This window comes from Melospiza georgiana, chromosome 6, assembly GCF_028018845.1.
Source record: "Melospiza georgiana isolate bMelGeo1 chromosome 6, bMelGeo1.pri, whole genome shotgun sequence".
Lineage (NCBI taxonomy): Eukaryota > Metazoa > Chordata > Aves > Passeriformes > Passerellidae > Melospiza > Melospiza georgiana.
This window is the reverse complement of record NC_080435.1, coordinates 6649836-6668645: the sequence shown is the minus strand read 5'-3', so window position 1 is coordinate 6668645 and position 18810 is coordinate 6649836. Positions and strand designations below refer to the sequence as shown.

The window sequence follows — 18810 nt, the reverse complement described above, 5'->3', positions numbered from 1 at the left end:
GCTTATTTTTATGAACGGGCATTTAAAAGGGTAAACATTACATGTATAAAACTTTAATTAAACTCTTGTTGCAAAGACAATGCAGCTTTAAGGTGATTTTCTGAGTTAATAATAAGAGGTTGAGATCCCAGTATGGGTAAAGCTACCAGACCTGAGGACACAAAGCAAGATGGCTTGCTGTAACAACCTGTGCTTCAGTTGCTAGGTTTCTGTAATCTTTCAGTCCTTCTCAAAAGTGCAACATGTGATTCCTTTAAAAAAAAATCCGTCTGTGTGAAATCATGTGGAGGCAAACTTACTACTGTTTTGTGATTTACAGCTGTTAGAGACAGATGTGAAAGGTGTTTTTAGAGAAACATCAGAGAGACCTAACGATGCTGTTTCTTGGAGGTCTGTGGGTTTTGAGCTAACGCTTCCACATTTGCAGCTGAATTGTCATAGAAGAAATGCTGAGAGAATGTCAATGAAATAATACTTCTGAGTTTCATTAAGACTGTCTGATACCTCCTAGTGCAGGTTTAGCTTGTCAGACCAGTTTGTAGAATGAAATGTGTTTATCCAGTTATAGATTGCATGTTCTCTGCAGTAAGTAGCAAGTCAAACATATGGTGTGAAAAAGATCTTGCACTTCATTATGTGATGAAAATATGTTTAATGTTTTTGTTTAATCTTTAGAAAAAAAAAAACCAAACTAATTTGCCTTTTAAATCTAATATGGGCCTGAAGTGGCACAGAAGAAATCTTGGACTTCCCTAAAACCACGTATAATATATTGTTGAGAATTGCATAAAGAGGTATTACAGGACAGCTTACTTTCTCTTTCTTACCTCTTTGTGCTGGGTTAAAAGATCTATTCAGCCACCTCATGGGCCCCCCAAATGCTCAGGAAATCTTCTCCACTGACATAACACAAAAGAAATGTACTTGGATTATTTTTGAGAGGTCTTCTGTACACAGAGAATAATAAGACAGTGTAGAGCCAAAATAGTTCCTTTTGAAATATTTTCTAAGAGGTCTTGGGAAAATAACAAACATTACCAAAAAGTTCAAAGAGGTACATTTCTCAGGTGGTTAGTTAAAAATTCTTCATCAGCTGAAATTTTGCGTTTTTCAGAGGTGAGCATAGCCCACTTGTCAGAAAACAGTATTCCAGATGGGGTTAGCAGTGATGGCTGACTGCTCCAGGAAGTGGAAGCACTTTCTGCAATACTCAGTTCTGAAAGCAGTTTCAACACTAGCTGCTTACAGCCAGGAATTTTGGAGCTTTAAGTCATGATTCTAGCACATACTTCAAAAAATATGAGAGCACAAGTTACAGAGGTACTGGGTACAATTCATGTGTAAAAATCTTTTTTACAGAAGTAAGAGCTACGTGTGGCACAGAAATGTTGTTCTGCTTTCCTTTAGTGCTATCCTAGTCTGACAAATTTTAATCCTAGCTCAAACAAGATTTCATTGGATTATAGCATTGAAGCCCTATGGATAGATTTTCACAGAACAGGATATAGTGATGCTGTAGTTAAATTTCTTCAATGTCCTAATTGTGTTTGTTTCAAATTTATTAGGTGAGTGATAAGAGTGATATTTAATAGAGAAATTATATCCAAGAGAATTAGTCTTGCACTTTGTTGATATCAAATGTATCTCAACAAGATCATTCATTATTCTTCCAAAAAATTGTTGTTAAAAAGATACTTGTGTTCATACTTTGATCAAGTGTGTCTTAGAGGTAAGAACTGCCCTCTGTCTATTCAGCTTTCCTGAAGCAAACTCAGTAGCCTGACAGTTTTAGATTCTCTGTGGTTGATCACATCCACGAATTCTGAATTCCTATCATATATTACAGGCTTAGATGGCACAAGTTAAATTACACTAAAAACTGAATTGACATCTTTAGAGTAAATTTAAGAAAATTGGAGAAAGGAAGCCCAAAATCTATTGTAGATGTAGAAGGTGAGTCTAATGGCCTTTAATGATCACCCTTGTAAACCAAGTCTCTTCAGGTTATTTTTAGGTGGGTTCTGTAGCAGTATTTACCTTCCTGCTATAAGAGAACTGCCTCTGTTCTCTTTGTACTGGAGAGGATCTTTGACAACGGGCACCAGAGCTCTGAAGTAAAATTCCTGAACCATTCTGAACAAGGACTGGAAGAGGCTGGATTCATTACTTGGCTTTTAGCACAAAGAGATTTTGTTTCAGACTCTTCAGACTTACCAAGTCTTAGAAAACAGCAGTCATTTCAAAATTTTAGCTGAAGGTTGGGAAACCTACAGTAGAAGTAAGTTATATTTATTTATGGAGATACATGCATATGCAAGTATCAAAATATGTTAAAAAACAGGAGAGGCATGGGAGAGGATAATGGAGCTAACTCCAAAAGCAATATTGCCATCCCTCATTTATATAGACCAGTTCCATATACCACTTTATGTTGTGAAGTAATTTAAAACAGTTTAAAAATTCAAGGGGTTGTGTAAAATGTCATTCAAAAATGCAGATTTTGTAATGTTTCATTTATTTTTAAAATAATTTGGGTTCTGTTCCAGATTGTTTACAATCCCTCCTTCCAAATTTGTTTCCCTTTTATCTGTGTAAGCATGTGCTGACACTGTTACTCAGTATACACAAATGCTAATCTACCTTCATGCACATGGAAAATAGCTTTCCTGGCACTGAGTTTAAAACTCTCATAGAATACATTATTAATTGAAGAAGTCTGTCTTTTTAGAAAAGCTTCATTTATGTGGTCACTGTTGTGAAAGGTTATAGAGAAATATAATGCTGTTTGTAAGCAGTGTGGTCTTCAGAACATACAACAAACAACCCCAGATACTGAAAGTGCATTTAAAAAAGATTTACATTTCAAAAGTAATTTTCCTTCTCTGTACTCTGGTTGCATACACTAACGTGATCTAATTATAATGTAACAACTTCTTTTCTATTACCCTGCATGCCTTAGTGCTCTAAATACATTTCTCTTGGCAGATCTTTGCAGTGAGGTGAAAGTGTGGTAACTGTTGGGTTCCCCATTGTAAATAATTCCCTAGTTCTGCATTTGGCTTTCTAATAGATCATGTATCTCTGAAGTTCAAGGGGTAGAGTTGTGAGGGAAGTGGGTAGGGTGAGGCTGGTGTCCATGTGTGTGTAATTCAGCTGAATCTGACTGCAGCTCAGTGCCAGAGCGCCAGCGCAGCTCCTGCGAGCGCTGCCGAGCTGAGCTGTTCCTTCTGTGCCACGTGCTGGTCTTGCAAATGCTGCCGAGCCTTATCAAACACTGCCAGTTGGTGCTGCTGCTATGAAAGCACAGGGGAGCTCTCATGTGGAAGGTTAATGGAGTGTAATTAGAAAGAAGAATGAACTGCTCAACCACTCTATCTCACTCTACCTGCACTGAGAGTGACAAGTGCTCTGATCTTTTATAAACCCTAGAGCAGAGGTTTAACAGTCTAAAATTATGACAGTATAACTGTTGAACAAGCAGTCACACAGTGGAGAAGTAGTATGAACTTATGGGTAGGAATGTTTATATTCCCTTATGTGGACTCTATTAGTACTTTTTGCATGCAGGATATTGTCCATAGTTATATAGCAAGTCTCAAATCCATTCTCCTGTGGAGTATCCATGGATGTCAGAAACATCTTTGTGTGCCGTGTGTGCCTTCTTCGTGTCTGCATATCATGTAGCCATTACCTTGTAGGATGAAGTGATGGCACCATCCTAGGTCTCTGATACCAAGGCATTAAGCTTTCATAGAGAAGAGTTCTGGTGGAAGCAAGAACAACTAATTTTTGATTCAGGGAGAATTGGGCAGTTTGCTTTGTATCAAGTGTATTAAATTTTTGTCCTCCACATCTTTGTTTTTCAGACAAAGTTGAGGATTATGCTGCCAGATATTCTGAAGGCGCTTGCAATATCATCAGGTTGATAAGGGGAAATTTGCCCAGCTAGTCCTAACAGGCAATCCACATTCTGCATTGCAGTGGAAGGGAAAAAATCTCAGCAAATCTGACCTGGAGAATTTTTTTTCCCATTCCATGTCTAAAAACAATAAAAACCTAAGTGTGTTAGGAAGGCGTACAATAAAAGGCAATCAAAGGAAGAAGAAAACCTTGCTTTACTTAGCCTCTTTTTCTCTACCTATGGCCAGTATCTTCTGTTTCAGAAGAAGGTGAAAAAAGAACCTTGAATATATCTGGTTGCTTGTGCCTCTGGACATGTTCATGTTCTAAACAGTAAGGCTGTCTTTATGTGGAGTTTCAGTGCTGGAGAAGCACGCTGGGAACAGTGATGGCACTTGCACTGTCCCTCATAAGAGAGGAGAATGAGCAGAGGCTTCCCAAGTCCCAGATCCCTCTCCCCTCAAATCTACTCTATAGTCTGCTCCAAAACTCAGATTAATAATTTCCTTTGGAAAGCTGTATACCCTTTTTCTAGAGACTTTAAACCATGGTAGGCCATTACCTCTCATGTTGGGCTGGTCCAGCATTTAACCATATCTGCATCTTATTTCCTGAATTTCTTTATTTCATGATATTCCTAGAATTTGTCTACCTTCAAGTTGCAGATACAGAATCATCATTTAACATTTCTCAAAGAAAGTAAAAATTCGCCTGTCACTGGATTTCTTTTCTGTGTATAAATATCTGTACTCAGTGAGTAGTTGCCTCTCAATAAACTGGATATGCAGAGCCTCTGTAAGCTTCACATTACACAGCGTATTTTGTTGGATGCTTGATTATGGTTGTGGTCTTCATTGAACTGTCTCCAGTACCTCTGCATCCCTCAAGAAAAGGGGAGCTTTCTATTCTCTTGGGAAAATGCCTGTTCTTGGGTGTTTTAATTTAAGATGGTGGTAGTTCAGCAAATCTTCAGTTATTGAGTAGTTTTAGCCATACTTAGTGGTGATAAACACAGTTGCTTTCCCCATACCACTTAAATTGGGAAGGCAAGGAAGAGCCATGGCTTTGTTTTTCAGAGAGTTTGCTTCAGAGAGTCCACAAACCTTGATGCAATTGAAGGTCAGCAGTTTGGAACTTCTGCGGTGATTTAATTTGATGTCTTCTCTGTGAAGCAGGCATTTTTCTTTGTTTTGATTGTCCTTGGTTAACTAAAGAGAATAGGACAGCAGGTATGTTTAGCTGAACAGAACTCCTGTATTTGATATACTGTTCAAATTACTGGGAAGAAGAGAAAAATCTCTCATCTGAGTGAGGTGAAACTGTGACTTTTTGCTCTAATGACTCGTTCTGCTTATGAAGTAGAGATCACCAGTGAACTGTGATGTGATGTTATTAGTGATACATTTTAATTGAATTGGCACTAAACAGTATTTAATTGACAACAGGGAAAATGCTGGTGTTAGTTTGTGACATTGGTAAAGCAACTGTGGAAAGGAAATATTAGATGCTGTTACCAAAATCAGAGTTGCCAATAGGGGGTTTTATGATAGAGTTTGATCATCCAGATCTTTCTATTCACAAAAGAATGCATTTCTATTCTGTAGTTTAGTAAAACTAGTCATCTTGCTTGATATTTCTGATCATGCATGAGGCACATGAGCATGAACTGTGTGTGTGTTTCCTTTGGTGAGGAAGAGAGGAGGTGTGATTCAGTCATGAGAATAGCTGTAGGATGCACAAGAACCCTACTGAAGCTGACTAAATTTTAGTCAAGGACTGTGATACTGTGCACATTAAAATGTCAGTAGTATGTTGTAAAATTACTTTATGACTATGCTTTCCCTTTGAGTTATTCAAAATATGAGGAGTTACCAGATTAAAAGTATACTTCTCTTTAGGTTGTTTGTTTCTAAAACATGAAATAAGTTTACTTATTTAAATTGCCCTACTTTTCTTGCTTAATGCAGACAAATTCGGTTTAAAGGATGTCATGTTATGAGGTAAATCACAGGTAGGAGAAGAGATGTAGTGAGACTGGCCTGGCAGAGGTGTTTGGCTTTAGTAAACAGCTACTCTGTATAGATGCAAATGGCTTTCCCATGGGGGTAGCTATTCCTGTGTATTCTCCTGCATAAGAATAAAAATCCACAGTATTTTTTGTTCTGAGATTTTATATTGCAGGTGTCAGTCTATGACAGATTTTACAAGACCACATTACATGCTTCTAGTAAACTAGGTTCAGTTGGAAATCACACAGACTTTTTTTACATTGAAGTACAAGACTCTTTTTCATTTCTGAAACTATGTCTAGATGACTTTTTTATTTTTTCCCTTAAGAAAGGTTTTTTTTTAACCTTGAAACAGACAAATGGGGGTAGAACAATAAGATGGACAAGATAAAAGTAGAATGAGCACCTTTTCCAGTGTAGTCAGCAGTTTAATTCTTTAATTTTTTCAGTGTTTTCATGTTGAGCTTATCCCCATATCCTTTTACCAGTTTGTATTTGTACTTGGAAGTATTTTGTAAAGGAGAAAAACCTAAACCAAGACAAACTTTGTGAAACCTAGTCAAATTAAAAAAAAAAATAATTCCTTTAAATTATTCCTTAATTACATTCAAAGTGCTGCACTTTATTCCTGTTCCTGTTCTGTTTTGCCTGTTGTCACACAATTAATTCCCCATTCATTAATTCCTTCATTGTGTAATTATTGTTGCTGTTCTTGCAAATTTCTTTCTGTTAACATATGTACTGGGGTAAGAAGCTAGATATTACACTTAATATGTAAGCTGCAGGAAAACATTGTATGTATGCTGTCTCTACTGGTTCATTCTCTGTGCTCTGCTTTGTGCAAGAGTAAATATTCTAAAACAAGAAGACAGTGATGCATAAGGTATCTCATGGTACAGCATTCCCTTCCAGAAATTAATTGGTCTTGTGGTGCTGCAAATGGTAAAAGACATGGTACTGAAAATAAAGAAATCAAGAAGTCACATAAAGCAGATTAGCACAACAGCTATTTTTTTACAATTTTAATTCATAATTCTAGCTATGTTTTTAAATTTAAAAAATATTAAACATTCTCCCCTGTTAAGAATTAAGGAATGAACATTATTTTCAGAACTGTCATAATCCACTTCTGAATGATTTCTAGCAGCTTTAAGTGGTGTTTCTCTATCATAAAGGAAATATTCAGTATGTCTTTCAAAGTATTTGTGTTCATGTCTGAACTCTATGTTTGTTTCAGAATTACACCGATAGGAATTAATTTAAAATATAATTGTGATAAGTCTACCAGCATTTTTAATGATAAAAATGCTTTTCACATCATGCCAATGCTATCTAATAATATTTATCTGACATAACATTAAAGTAGATTTTTATGGAATTAAGTTTTATGTAAATTCCATTTTACACAAGGTACTAGATGCCATAGTCAGAAATTGTATTAAAGATGTTTAGACTGCAAAACCAACTCATTAATTTGGGGGGTTCCAAAACTAAGTGGTTCATCTCTAGTGCCCATCTGTATTCTAAGTGTATGTTCATCCCACAGGACCATCATGGCAGAGGCAGGAGAAGCATTCAGTTGCCCTCACATGCTCTGCAACCTCTTTTAGATGTGCAGAAGTCCTTGTGTCTTTGTGCTGCTTTTAGCTGTGTTTTCTGTGAGCTGAATGCAGCACATGCTCTTCGGGACACTTGCTGGAGTGTTGGCGATGCAGCCATTGACTTGGTGAGGTTAGATACCCATGTATTTTAACTAAGGCTTAAAAAAAAAAATACAGGTTTTTCAGCTATAAAAAGAAATAGGGTGCATTGCAGTAATGATGCCCAGTAAGGCACTTGAGTATAAGGTGAAAGTGGCCTCCCAGTCCAACTGCTACATTTCTGTTCAGTGTTCAAGCACCTCTGCCTCAGGGGGAGCCTTTTCTGACTGAAGGATATAGGGGCCATTTTGATCACCCTTAAGAAGAAGGAAATTATATCACTCTTTTTTCTGGAAATAAAATTCTTCCTAATTTAGTTGGTTTAGATTTAGTTGATAAAAAGATCTAGCCGTAAGTGAAGCATAGCCACAAGTGCAGAATTCCATAAAAATAGAGTATAACCACAGAAATAGCTGTAAATATTTCTATAGTCCTTAGATCATTCTTTCAATGGAATTTAATTCAAGCTGGTTTGTACAAAAGGGTTTTTTTCATTACTGGTGTAGATTCTGTGTCATCAATTTCTATAATTGGATTTCACTATTTTAAATTTTAGATACCATCTTAAAGCAGTAAATGAGTGTACAATTACTCTCCTTGCTTGTAATCTTTCCATTCTCAGATTCCATTCCCAGAATGCACCCTCTTTGCAGGTTAAAGACTAATTGTACCACATCTCTAAAATCTTGTAGCTTCTTTCTGCCATGGAAATTCTGGTATCTTCCTCTTTGGGTAGTGACTGGGAATAGGATTGATAAAGAGAGAGAAGGGAGGCTGGAAAGGAAGGTTGCAGAGTAGTGAAATTCTCTCTATCTTCCCCACTTCCAAGTTGGAGCATACTTGAAATTAGTACTTCCTCTTAACCATTTTGCTCACAGCAGTAGGCAGCTTTTATATCCCAGAGAACATCTTGCTCATTGGAGGGCACCGGTAACCGAGGATCCATAATAGCTGACTTCCTGAGATTGGGAGAGTGGGAAAGCATGTCACTGGCAGGCAGCTGAGCAGCTCAAACCACATCAGCTTTGGTTTTGTGAGATGAAATGGATGCGTTGCAATGTTATTTAGTGTGCTACTTTACTCTCTCATTTTAAAAATATCTTTATATTTTAATTTTTATTGATTTTTGACGTTTTAAAGCAGACCTTTCTTTAGATATGGATGTTTTTGTGAACATGTTTCTTGAAAGAAGAGGAAAATGTGTCACAAAATACAATCAGGGATCTAGTATTTAAAAGCAAGATGTACTCAGAGAACTACTTTTTGCTTGATTGACCAATTAAAATGGAAATAATGCTTAGCTAATAAGGATAAAAACCTTAAACTGTATTTAAAGTTTGCTCCAAGTACTTTGCTTATCCTATAACAACATATTCATGGTACTTTTTTTATGAGCACAGAGATGTCTTTTGGCACAGATACGTGATCAAGATGATCTATTTTCCGCTTAATCAAACCAAAATAATCTTCCAATGCTGTGTTAGGATCTGGCCTGTGGCATAAATGAGAAAGTGGTATAGCAAAATGTCACAATATTGATTGCAATTATTAACTTTAAGGAAGGGTCATATAAGATGTCTCGAGCTCTGAACTCAGCGCTGTGAACGGCTCCTGATGAGATTAGCGATAAAGATGTCAAGGCAGCAAGAGCTCTGAGATGATGTAGTGTGCTTACAGGGCACTGTTCAACAAATGGGTTTGGAAGTAGTCTGGCAGTAACCATTGCATAGGGCTGGCAGTTCCTTTTTGGGTAGAATGCAGTTCAGAAGAATGGATGAGATTAATCAGTTCTTTCACATTGTGGATGTAAAGAGAGGATTGGCATTCAGTTTTGAGCAAGGTTCCATAAACCTGAAAGACAAATGCTTTTCATACACTCATATTATGGCAGGAAAAGAAACTATTTTAGGAATATGAGGAGAACTAGAGCTTGAAGACATGCAGAAAACTCATGTTGTGTGCATGATGATGTGTTTGTGATTGAGTTAATCTCAATTTAAAATGTTGAAGTAGTAAGAATTAAATATTCTTAAATATGAATGGTAAGGGAAAATGGCAATTACTACATTTAAAGAATTAGGAATATTTCTTAAGAACCCTGTGGTACTTTTAGAACACCTGAATCTATCTGGTGTTAGAGTCTCTAAGACATGCAGCTAGGACTTGATATCAGCCTTGGCAAATCTCAGTCAAACAGACTGTACTTTCTGTAGCACAAACTGTCTTTAAAATTGATTAAGAACAGTCAAATAACTGAGGAACCATTTTAAAACGCAGTGTTAATGAAGTTTGACAGGAAGCAAGAGTTTCTTTATGGCACCGTCCCGTTTAGTTCCGTACGGAAGGAGGCTCTGCGCGCTGCCGAGCGGCGCTTCCCGCAGGACGCCGAGGAGCCGGGAGCTGCGGGCCGAGTCCGGCAGCGTGGGCTGAGCCGTGAGGGGGGCGCGGAGGGGGGCGCTGAAAACGGGAGATGTGCTCCGAGTTCCTGCGTACGTGCAGCCCCGAGAAACTCGTCCGGTTTTGCTAATTCAGCTATGGACTTTGAAATATGTTGTTCAGAGCGTTGTCTCTTGATAATTTCGAACAAACAGATAATCCCAACAGTGTTGCAGAGAGTAAAATGATTTCAGTAGTTTCAATGTGGTATTTTTACTGACAGTTGGTAGAAGCAGCTTATTAAACTGCGTAAGCAATTGGCATGCAGCGCAAACTTCAGTTTTACTCTCTGAATCTTAAAAGCATTAGATGTTTCTTCCAATTTAATATCTGCATAATGGATATGGATGGCAGGATATGCTGCTGCCAGGCAGCTCTCAGCAGCTTCCAACAGGATAGCGTAGACTTCCAGAGCAACGGCGTTTTTCCACTCACGTTATCCATCTTGTGCCAAATATGCTGAGCGTCAGTTTTTGCACAAGGCACTAATGCAAACTGTGCTTCGGTCCTGTTTTACCCATCTCTGCGGGCCGTGGCTCAGGCCCGGGGGTGGAACAGGCAGTGTGTGAATGCCATGTGACTCACCTCGCTCCTGCTCCCCTGCTCTCCGTGCTGCCTCTTGTCCTGCTGTAGCAGTATGGCAGAGGAGTCCTCGGCCTGCCTCCCCCTCTCTCTAATACTGTTTTTTAATCTTTTTACTAATGTTCCTCCCATTGTAAAGAACAAGATGGAAATTCATTCTTGAGCCATTGCTGCCGATTTCCTCCAGTCAGGGAATCAGTAGAAGAGCATCATTATCCCTGAAATTCGTACATGCAGCTGTGGAAGACAAAAACTCCCTTCCTGTTCATGCTGGGTATGGTAATTCTTCAGCCTCCTGTGCAGGAGGAGTGTACGTTTAGTCCATTTTTTGGCAGGTATTCTCTAAGTATGTTGCATTATTTCCTCTCCTACTTTGCTGCCTTCTTCTCTCCTCCCCCTTGGCTGCGTTTTCAGCTCTTGTATCTGCTTGCTGACACTGCACTTTGATTTGCATGTTAACATGGTTGATCTTTGCAGAAAGCAGTTTTAAATGATTGTTCAGTTATTATGTATATGAGCAAGCTGATGGACACAGGACATTTAAAACCATGTGAAATATCTGAATTAGGGAATTGCCTTCTACACTTCTATTATTTTACCCTTGTTTCAGAAGGGAGCAAACAGTTTACAGCTTTTAGGCTTTGACAGGTTTTAGCACTTCACTGGATACAGGGTAAAATAGTTCCTTCAGACTGCTGTCCTTTACTAACTCCCTGAATTTTCAGCAAGGTTGGGCCTGTGTTTCTCTTGTCAGAGCTGAGCAGGCATCCTCAGCCAGGGCTGTGGGTTTTGTAGAAGCCAGGCAGTCCTGTACCTTCAAGTCGTTGAATTCATTCTTGCTAAAAGGTCCAATCGTGTGAGCTCACACGTTTCATCATTATGAAACAGGGATGTGGGGTTTGTTGCTTGTGTTTTTTATTTGGCTTTTTAATGTTCCAGTTTTCTCTCAATTTGGGAACTTGCCCTTTTTGTTATCTTCTTCTGGGCTAGAGGTACACACTCACTGTGTGAGGCATTGTGCTGTATTAGCTCATCATAAGCAAAATACTTAAAATCATAAGTATACTATATATCTACAAAATGAAGAAAACAGATATTTTGTTAGCTCAGAATTTTATAACCATGTGTGAATGAAATTTGAGGAAAAATATTCTTCCAGTTGTAGTAAATAGCTGGATTTTTTGGTTCGGTGGTTTTTTTCATCTCTATGTTTAGTACTGTGTCTGAATATTAGTGCTTCAAAACAAAGCAAAACAAATATTCAAAGCATTTGGTATTGTCAAAATGGTTGTATTATTTTTAACTTTATTTCTCATGTAAGTGCAACTTCTTGGGGCAACCCCCTGTCAGCGCCTGGTTCTGGCAGAGGTTTCCTGACCATTCCTGTTCCCACCAGAGCTTTCATGGTTCAGCCTGTCCCATGCCTGTTGACTTCATTGTCCTCTTCCAAAGAGTGCCTTGTTGGGTAATTTCTTGGAAGTGTGCATATGCTCTTGATCAAGGGGGCTTAGATATACAGCTAAATCTTTTTAAAGCTGTCCAAATTTGGGGGTGGTTAGAGTATAGGTAAAAATGTCCATTTCTGGTCATGCCTGCAGAAGGTAAAAAAAGTCTCACTGTGTTTTCATTGTTGTGTACACTAAAGTATAATATGAACATAAGTTGTGAATACAATTATTATCCATGCAGATAACATGTATCTTATGTTGCAAGTCACCTGATCTGCTCTTAAATCCTCTTACTGTCTAAAGGTGCACAATGGCTCCCAGGAGAAGAAACCTCTTTTAAAATAATTTCAAACTTTAATGGAAGCTAAAATGTAATATGAAGCCCCTAAGCTGGAAGAAATAGATCTGTGGCATTTTCTTCCCTCAGAGAGCACTCTGATTCTTTTTCAGGTGACAATAATATTGAACAGAAGGACCATGTGTCCATGCCCTTCCTGATCCCCGCTTTGCACTGACTGTCTCTCACTCAGTTTCAATGCCTAGTACAAAATGACATGCCTATTGCCTTGAAGTCAGCTGGGAAGCTTCAACCCAAAGTTCTTTTTTGTCACTGTTTAGGAGTGTGTGTGTTTGAAGGTGTCAAAGCATGTGGAATTGTATAAATACAGGTTTCTGAGATCTTGCAGTTGTTTGTGAATAGGCTGAATTTTGGTCAGTGGATTTCTACGAAAACAGTGAGGTCACCTTGCTGGGCTGTAATACTCCTCTGTGGCAAATTTTAGACTGTCTATTAGATAACACCAATACTTAAATTACAAAAAGAGAAGTCCCACTAAGTTTCTGAGCAGTTTCTTATTTACTAAATAAATATATCTTTAGGGATTATTATTTTCTCTAGTACGTGCAGCTAAACAACTGTCATCATTTCTGTTTATGATTTTGTTTATCTGGTAGAAAAGAGTGGTGGAGCAGCTTCGGAAGAATTTGATAGTGAAGCAGGAACAGCCAGACAGTAAATTTCAAATACAGCCATTGGCACAGTCAGAAAACAAACTACAGACACCACAGCCACAACCACTACAACAGCTACAGCAACATCACCATCAACAGCAGCAACAGTCCACGGCACCCTCTCCAAACGTGATAGGATCACAGGTAAAAAGCTACAATTCTTTTTCTTACTAAAGGTGAAGCTCACTGAAAATTAAAAAAAGAAAAAGTGCAGAGAGAAAACTGCAAACTTTCACTTATGCCTGCTAGTGTGCCAAATGAATTTCTTCTTCTATGAATATGCTGATATGTGTATTTTGGGTTTTTTGGCAAAAATCTCCAATCTGAGTTTAAAAAACAATGTACTGTTTCAAAGTTGAATCATAACCCCACAGAAAACAAGGGTGGCAATGTATCACCTTTCTTAAAAATAAGTGAAAGTTTAGCAAATGAGCCTGTCTTTTCCCTAGCTGCATGAATGAGTCTGACCATACCTAGTAGGTCTCCAGAAAGAGTAAATACTTTACACACTCTGGATGAGGTATATGATTTTGTTAGTCATTTATTTTTAAATGACTAACAAAATGCCCTCTACAAATGAAAACAAAATGCAAGAAAACAGTTCCTTCTTCTTTTTGCTTGGTTCTTTTTAAACAGATGTAGGTCATACCAAATCTTACTTACCTGAATTTTCAAAGATTTGTCTAAAAGTATACAGTGTTAATTGCAGAGTTCAAGTTTTAGGAAATAGGGTCTTTATTGGGAAGGTGAACTGAATTTTAGTACAGTATAGAGATATAATCCCAGAACTCAACAGAGAAAGTGGTTTGCTTAAGACGGGAATTTCAAGTTTCTCCTGTTCAGGTATTTGAATTCACAAAAGTGTGCTAATAAAACAGCTAGAAAATGCAGGGAGGTGTTCTGTAAGAAGTGTATATGAAGTCTTTTCTTCCTGTTGATGCAATCTTAGGAGCTCATGTTTACCCGGATAGGCAGATGACAGAGTTCACCTATGAAGTTCCTTTTATGCACATTGCAGTGAATCACACCCACAGCTTTGACCAGTTGTGATTCTCATCTTCCCTTTCTCTGAAAGTAGAGGCGAGAGAAATGGTTGGGCTGCTAGTTCTCTTGTTAACTCAGCAAGTTGGTTTGGATGCACTCTAAAATGCATTTGTGAAGCTTAGCTAATTGTAGTTTTGAGAAAAGTACATTGAAGAAATGAAGCAAACCTAACAAAGGAAAACACATTTTGAGCAGCAACATCAATATCAAAGCTGAAATGGAATAAAGAAGCAAATATTACTATGTCCTAAAGTATTTATAGGCAAACAATGGATCATTGTTGTATCAGTGATCTCTGTTTCTCAGACAGGAAACATGAGAGCAGCAAGCACAATTTCGTGTGTTTCTCAGTATCCCACACTTTGAATTCACTCATTAACTTCCAGGTCATCTCCTGGGTTGTAAAAACTGAGGTTTTGTTCAAAGTTAAAGAGCCCTCTAGCGAAACAGACAAAAAACTGCTACACTCGTCTGACTTGGTACTGTATTACATGGTACAGCAGTACTTGGAAAGTAGTTACAAATTGGAAGGCAGTTTGTCCTGTCCCTTGGAAAAATAAGCCAGCTTTTATCCGTAACACTTTTCTGGTTTTATTTATGTTGTTAAAATAGTGAAGCATCCTCACTTGTTTCTGCATCTCAGGTTTTACCTCTGCCTTACTGTCTCTCAATCTCTTTCAGCAAAGAAAGGTCAAATACTTTGTCTCTTTATGAACAGTTTGTTCATGCCTGCTTTTGTAAATAACACCTTTTTCTAGGCTGTGTCACTACAGAGAATGTTTTCAGAGCAATCAAATTTAGGAATCTAAGTTTATATGCCATAATTAACAGTGACATTTTAATATACATGTGTCCAGTGAGGTCTTTTAAAATTTTCATAAGCTAGAAGCCTGCTGAAAGGTCATATTATTGCAATATTATGTGCAATAATGCAGACTCACTATGAATGAGTTTTATTGAATATTAAGTTGAATATTAATTCAACTTCAGTATGGATTAATGCATTGACTACTTTTTAGAATAAGCAATGTAATTAATACTCAGCAAAGTAACAGGGATATTCAAGCTCTATGATCTCACTGAAGCTGTACTCTGAGTACTTGCAAAGTTAGTAGAACCCCTTGGAAAAGTCACAGTCTTGCATTACATGATTGATTACACCTTTCTTTAAAACATTTATGGTTGAATGTAATGCTTGTGAAAATGATACCACGTTACAACTCATTGGAAAAGCTTGACTAATGTTACTGCATTATGGGAATGGAGCCTCTTACTTTGGAGAAGGTGCAGCAGAGGTTGATAAGCTTGTTAGATCTCAGATAAAAAGTTAAGAAAATTGTGTTGCAACAAGGACAATTTAATTATGTCTGGGTTTTTCATAAATGTATAAAACTGAAGCATAAATTATCCTTTGATTTGGCATTATACAGGGAATTTTTTCACACTTGTGCATAATTAACAGTTAGTGGACATAGTTTAATTATTATGAAATTAGAAGTGTGAAAGTAAACTCTTTGTTTAAGGGGACAGTATTGGTGAAAATACTGAAGCATTCAATGGGAAATGTATTATTTTATTAGAAAAAAGATAAAGGTCTTGTATGATTAAAGTCAAGTAGTCTAAATCAGGCATGTTCAGAACACAAAGACTGCCCGATCCCTGGTTTTCCATTTTTTCCTCTGTAGAACACAGAGCTGACATCAGGAGGGAATGGTGGCTATTTAGTACTAACAGCATTTCATCATGTGACTAAAGTTTTGAAGATGCAGTGCTGTTGGTGCAATGGATTTTTTACACCAAAGTGAAAAGAAATAAGATCATTTGCCATTCTGTCAAGTGTCATGTGTCATGAGTTTTCTGTTTGCATTGTGTTCTGGTTTTATATGGAGACTCTCACCTTGTTGATTTTTGAATGAGATTTGTAAAGTCCATTTTCTTCAGCATCTTGGAAGACAGTATATTTTAAAACAAAACTCTGAAATGATAGTTGCTTCAACTTTGGAATTTTGGGCATGATGTACTGAGGCATTACAGATAAATGCTGGTGTTACATGATTCAAAACCATTCTTTTTAAAACAGCCCAAGAGTAATCATGGTGTCAAACACATATTCCAAAACTAGCCCATTCCACAGAAGTTAAATTTAATTGTCTGCATCTGGGCAGACTAACAGCCAGCTCTTACAACTTCAGGACAACCCTATTGATGCTCTTAGGAAACAAAGTTCAGTACAAGGTAACTCTATGTATCACTAAAGCTGAGACTGGGATGCCCAAAATAAAAATTATATTTTTGTTTTTAAAAAAACCAACTTATGAATGTTTTCCCCTCTCTTCCTCTGATTGTGAGGATCACTGTAACTACAGTTTCCATTTGAAAATAGGAGTTTTACTCAGTGAGAAGCTAGTTTGCTGCAATGTTTCATAAACCTCCACCTTAAATGTTTGACATTGACAGTGCATGTTTGGAAGTAATATGAAACTGAAAGATCCAAAATAGATATGCCAGTGCTAACACTTAATTGTAATTTTCTCAGGAATTTGTTTTGATTCAATCTGCAATGCTGCAGGTGATTAAAACAGACCAAACAGGTGCCTCAGATGAGAATGCTTCTAGCTATCCAGTTTTCAGAGGCATAAGATAATGTGCTTGTCTGAACAGCAGGTAGATAGGCTCAGAGCTGCCTTTTCTTTCTCCTGCTGTCTATTGTTTCTGACTAACCAACCCACGTCCTGTCTGATACAGAGTGTCTCTGTCTCTTACAGTGTATTTTCTGTTTCCCTTAGAAAACTGTAACTACAGCTTCTATGATCACCACTAAGACACTACCTCTCGTCTTGAAAGCAGCAACTGCGACCATGCCTGCCTCTGTTGTGGGTCAGAGACCTACCATTGCCATGGTTACTGCTATCAACAACAATCAGAAAGCAGTCCTCAGCACTGATGCGCAGAGTGCACCAGTCAACCTCCAGACAACAAATAAGGTCACTGGGCCAGGAGCTGAGGCAGTCCAAATAGTGACAAAAAACACAGTAACTTTGGTAAGCGTTTCGTGTGTTTGCCCTGCAGATATGTGTGGGTTTGGTTAACAAGAAGGCTATTGGAAAAAAATAAACAGTCAGGGTTTCTCACAGAAAGGAGGATAGTAGGGGCATGGTGTGAGTCTTCACTAGCTGACATTGCTGAAGTGATAGTCTATGAGAAAAATATATTCTCTCCATGTGGGTTGTTATTACTGTTTTGCTTTATAGAATTAAATCAGTGCTGTCATCACCTCTGTGTAAAGTTTCCCCTGTTAGTAACTGTAGTCATGGAGCAGTAGTGATTGCTTTGCCCTTACTGAATCTGTATGGCTATGCTCTGCAGAATTCTTACTCTTTTCTTAGGCAAAGGAGATGTCAGACTTTCTTCATTTGATCAGTGGGTCTTTGTCTTGGGGTTTCTTTGAATAATAAAGTCTCTGATGTTAGACACATCCCTTAAGTTTGCCCACTACCATGTCATCATTCAGCACGTTTTCAAACACATAAACAGTTTCTGTCTCTTTAAGAACATGTATTTTGGAAATACAGATTTTGTGCTTTAGCTACATCACAGAGTCTTTTCCAGAATAGTTAGCCACCTAGAAGTAAAAGAACCAGTGTTTCAGGACTGGATTATATAGGCTTCTTGGTCTGGAAACCAGGCATTATGTAACAACATGACAGAGAAATTTTACTTCTGAAGTAAAGGCTATGGCTTTGTTAAACAAAATCCAATTTATTTCTATTTATTAAAATACAGTTTAATGTAGATGGAAGTAATTTTGCTTCCTAATGAGGCATATATTTGTGATCAGAATAGAGAAGACTATTTGAATGGAGTTTTTTCTACTGTTCTCTTTTCCTGTGTCATCCCTTGCACCACTTCATCTGTTCTTTGTGTCTGTACTTCATTTCTTTGGTGAATAACTTTGATTTGAGGAGGTAATTCTATTTTAATAGTAGTCTATGATTTATGTTTTTATAGCAAATTTCATCAAAAAATCAGAATATTTTCCCAAGTACTAATTAATCAGTACAAGACCTTTTTGAAGAAAATTGAAATATTATGTGGGTGGACAGAAATACAGGAGGGTATAAAATAACATTAATTTCAGAGAATCTCCCCAGGTACTCATGGTAACTGGTAGTGCTCTTCAGTGGTTAATCATGTGGCAGCTCCATGCAGCTGATTTCAGTTACCCTTTCAGGGTAATACTTGGGTTTCCTTAAAATCAGATCCTAATTGTTTCAAATGAATGGCCTACTTTTGAAAATTTCAAATTGTCTATTTAGAGCCCCTCACAGTGTCATTAATATTGCTGGAAGAGTTGTAACTTTCAAATCTTTGCTATTTGCATGAGATGTTCTCTCATTCTTCTGTGTGTCATTCACTATGAAAAGACCATAGCTCATATAACTGAACATCAAAATGTTACTATTTTCTGTCTGTTGTAATGCCACTTTTTAATGATTAAAACAAACATGAGTTTTTATTATCATCAAATGAAATGGTTTTAGATTGCAGAGCACAATAGTTAGTACAGTTGAACTAAAAGGAAATATGTCTGCAATTTATGAAGCGAGGTGTGTAGGATCTAGAAAATAAGGTTTAGTTCTGTCTTTAATATATTTCTAATGAGGAACCTCTTGCTATGAA

The 18810-nt window shown here is 37.5% G+C and overlaps 1 protein-coding gene across 10 annotated transcripts in view; it reads left to right on the top strand.

Moving 5' to 3' along the window:
- PHF21A (PHD finger protein 21A) overlaps window positions 1-18810 on the top strand; it is a 124543-nt gene that overhangs the window by 85751 nt on the left and 19982 nt on the right. For 8 of the 10 annotated variants that reach the window (XM_058025658.1, XM_058025661.1, XM_058025664.1 and 5 more), the window contains 2 exons: window positions 13030-13230; window positions 16917-17171. In XM_058025658.1, the coding sequence (XP_057881641.1) occupies window positions 13030-13230; window positions 16917-17171 (456 nt within the window). The remainder of the gene's footprint in view (window positions 1-13029; window positions 13231-16916; window positions 17172-18810) is intronic. The other 2 variants (XM_058025667.1, XM_058025665.1) reach the window with 1 other exon arrangement.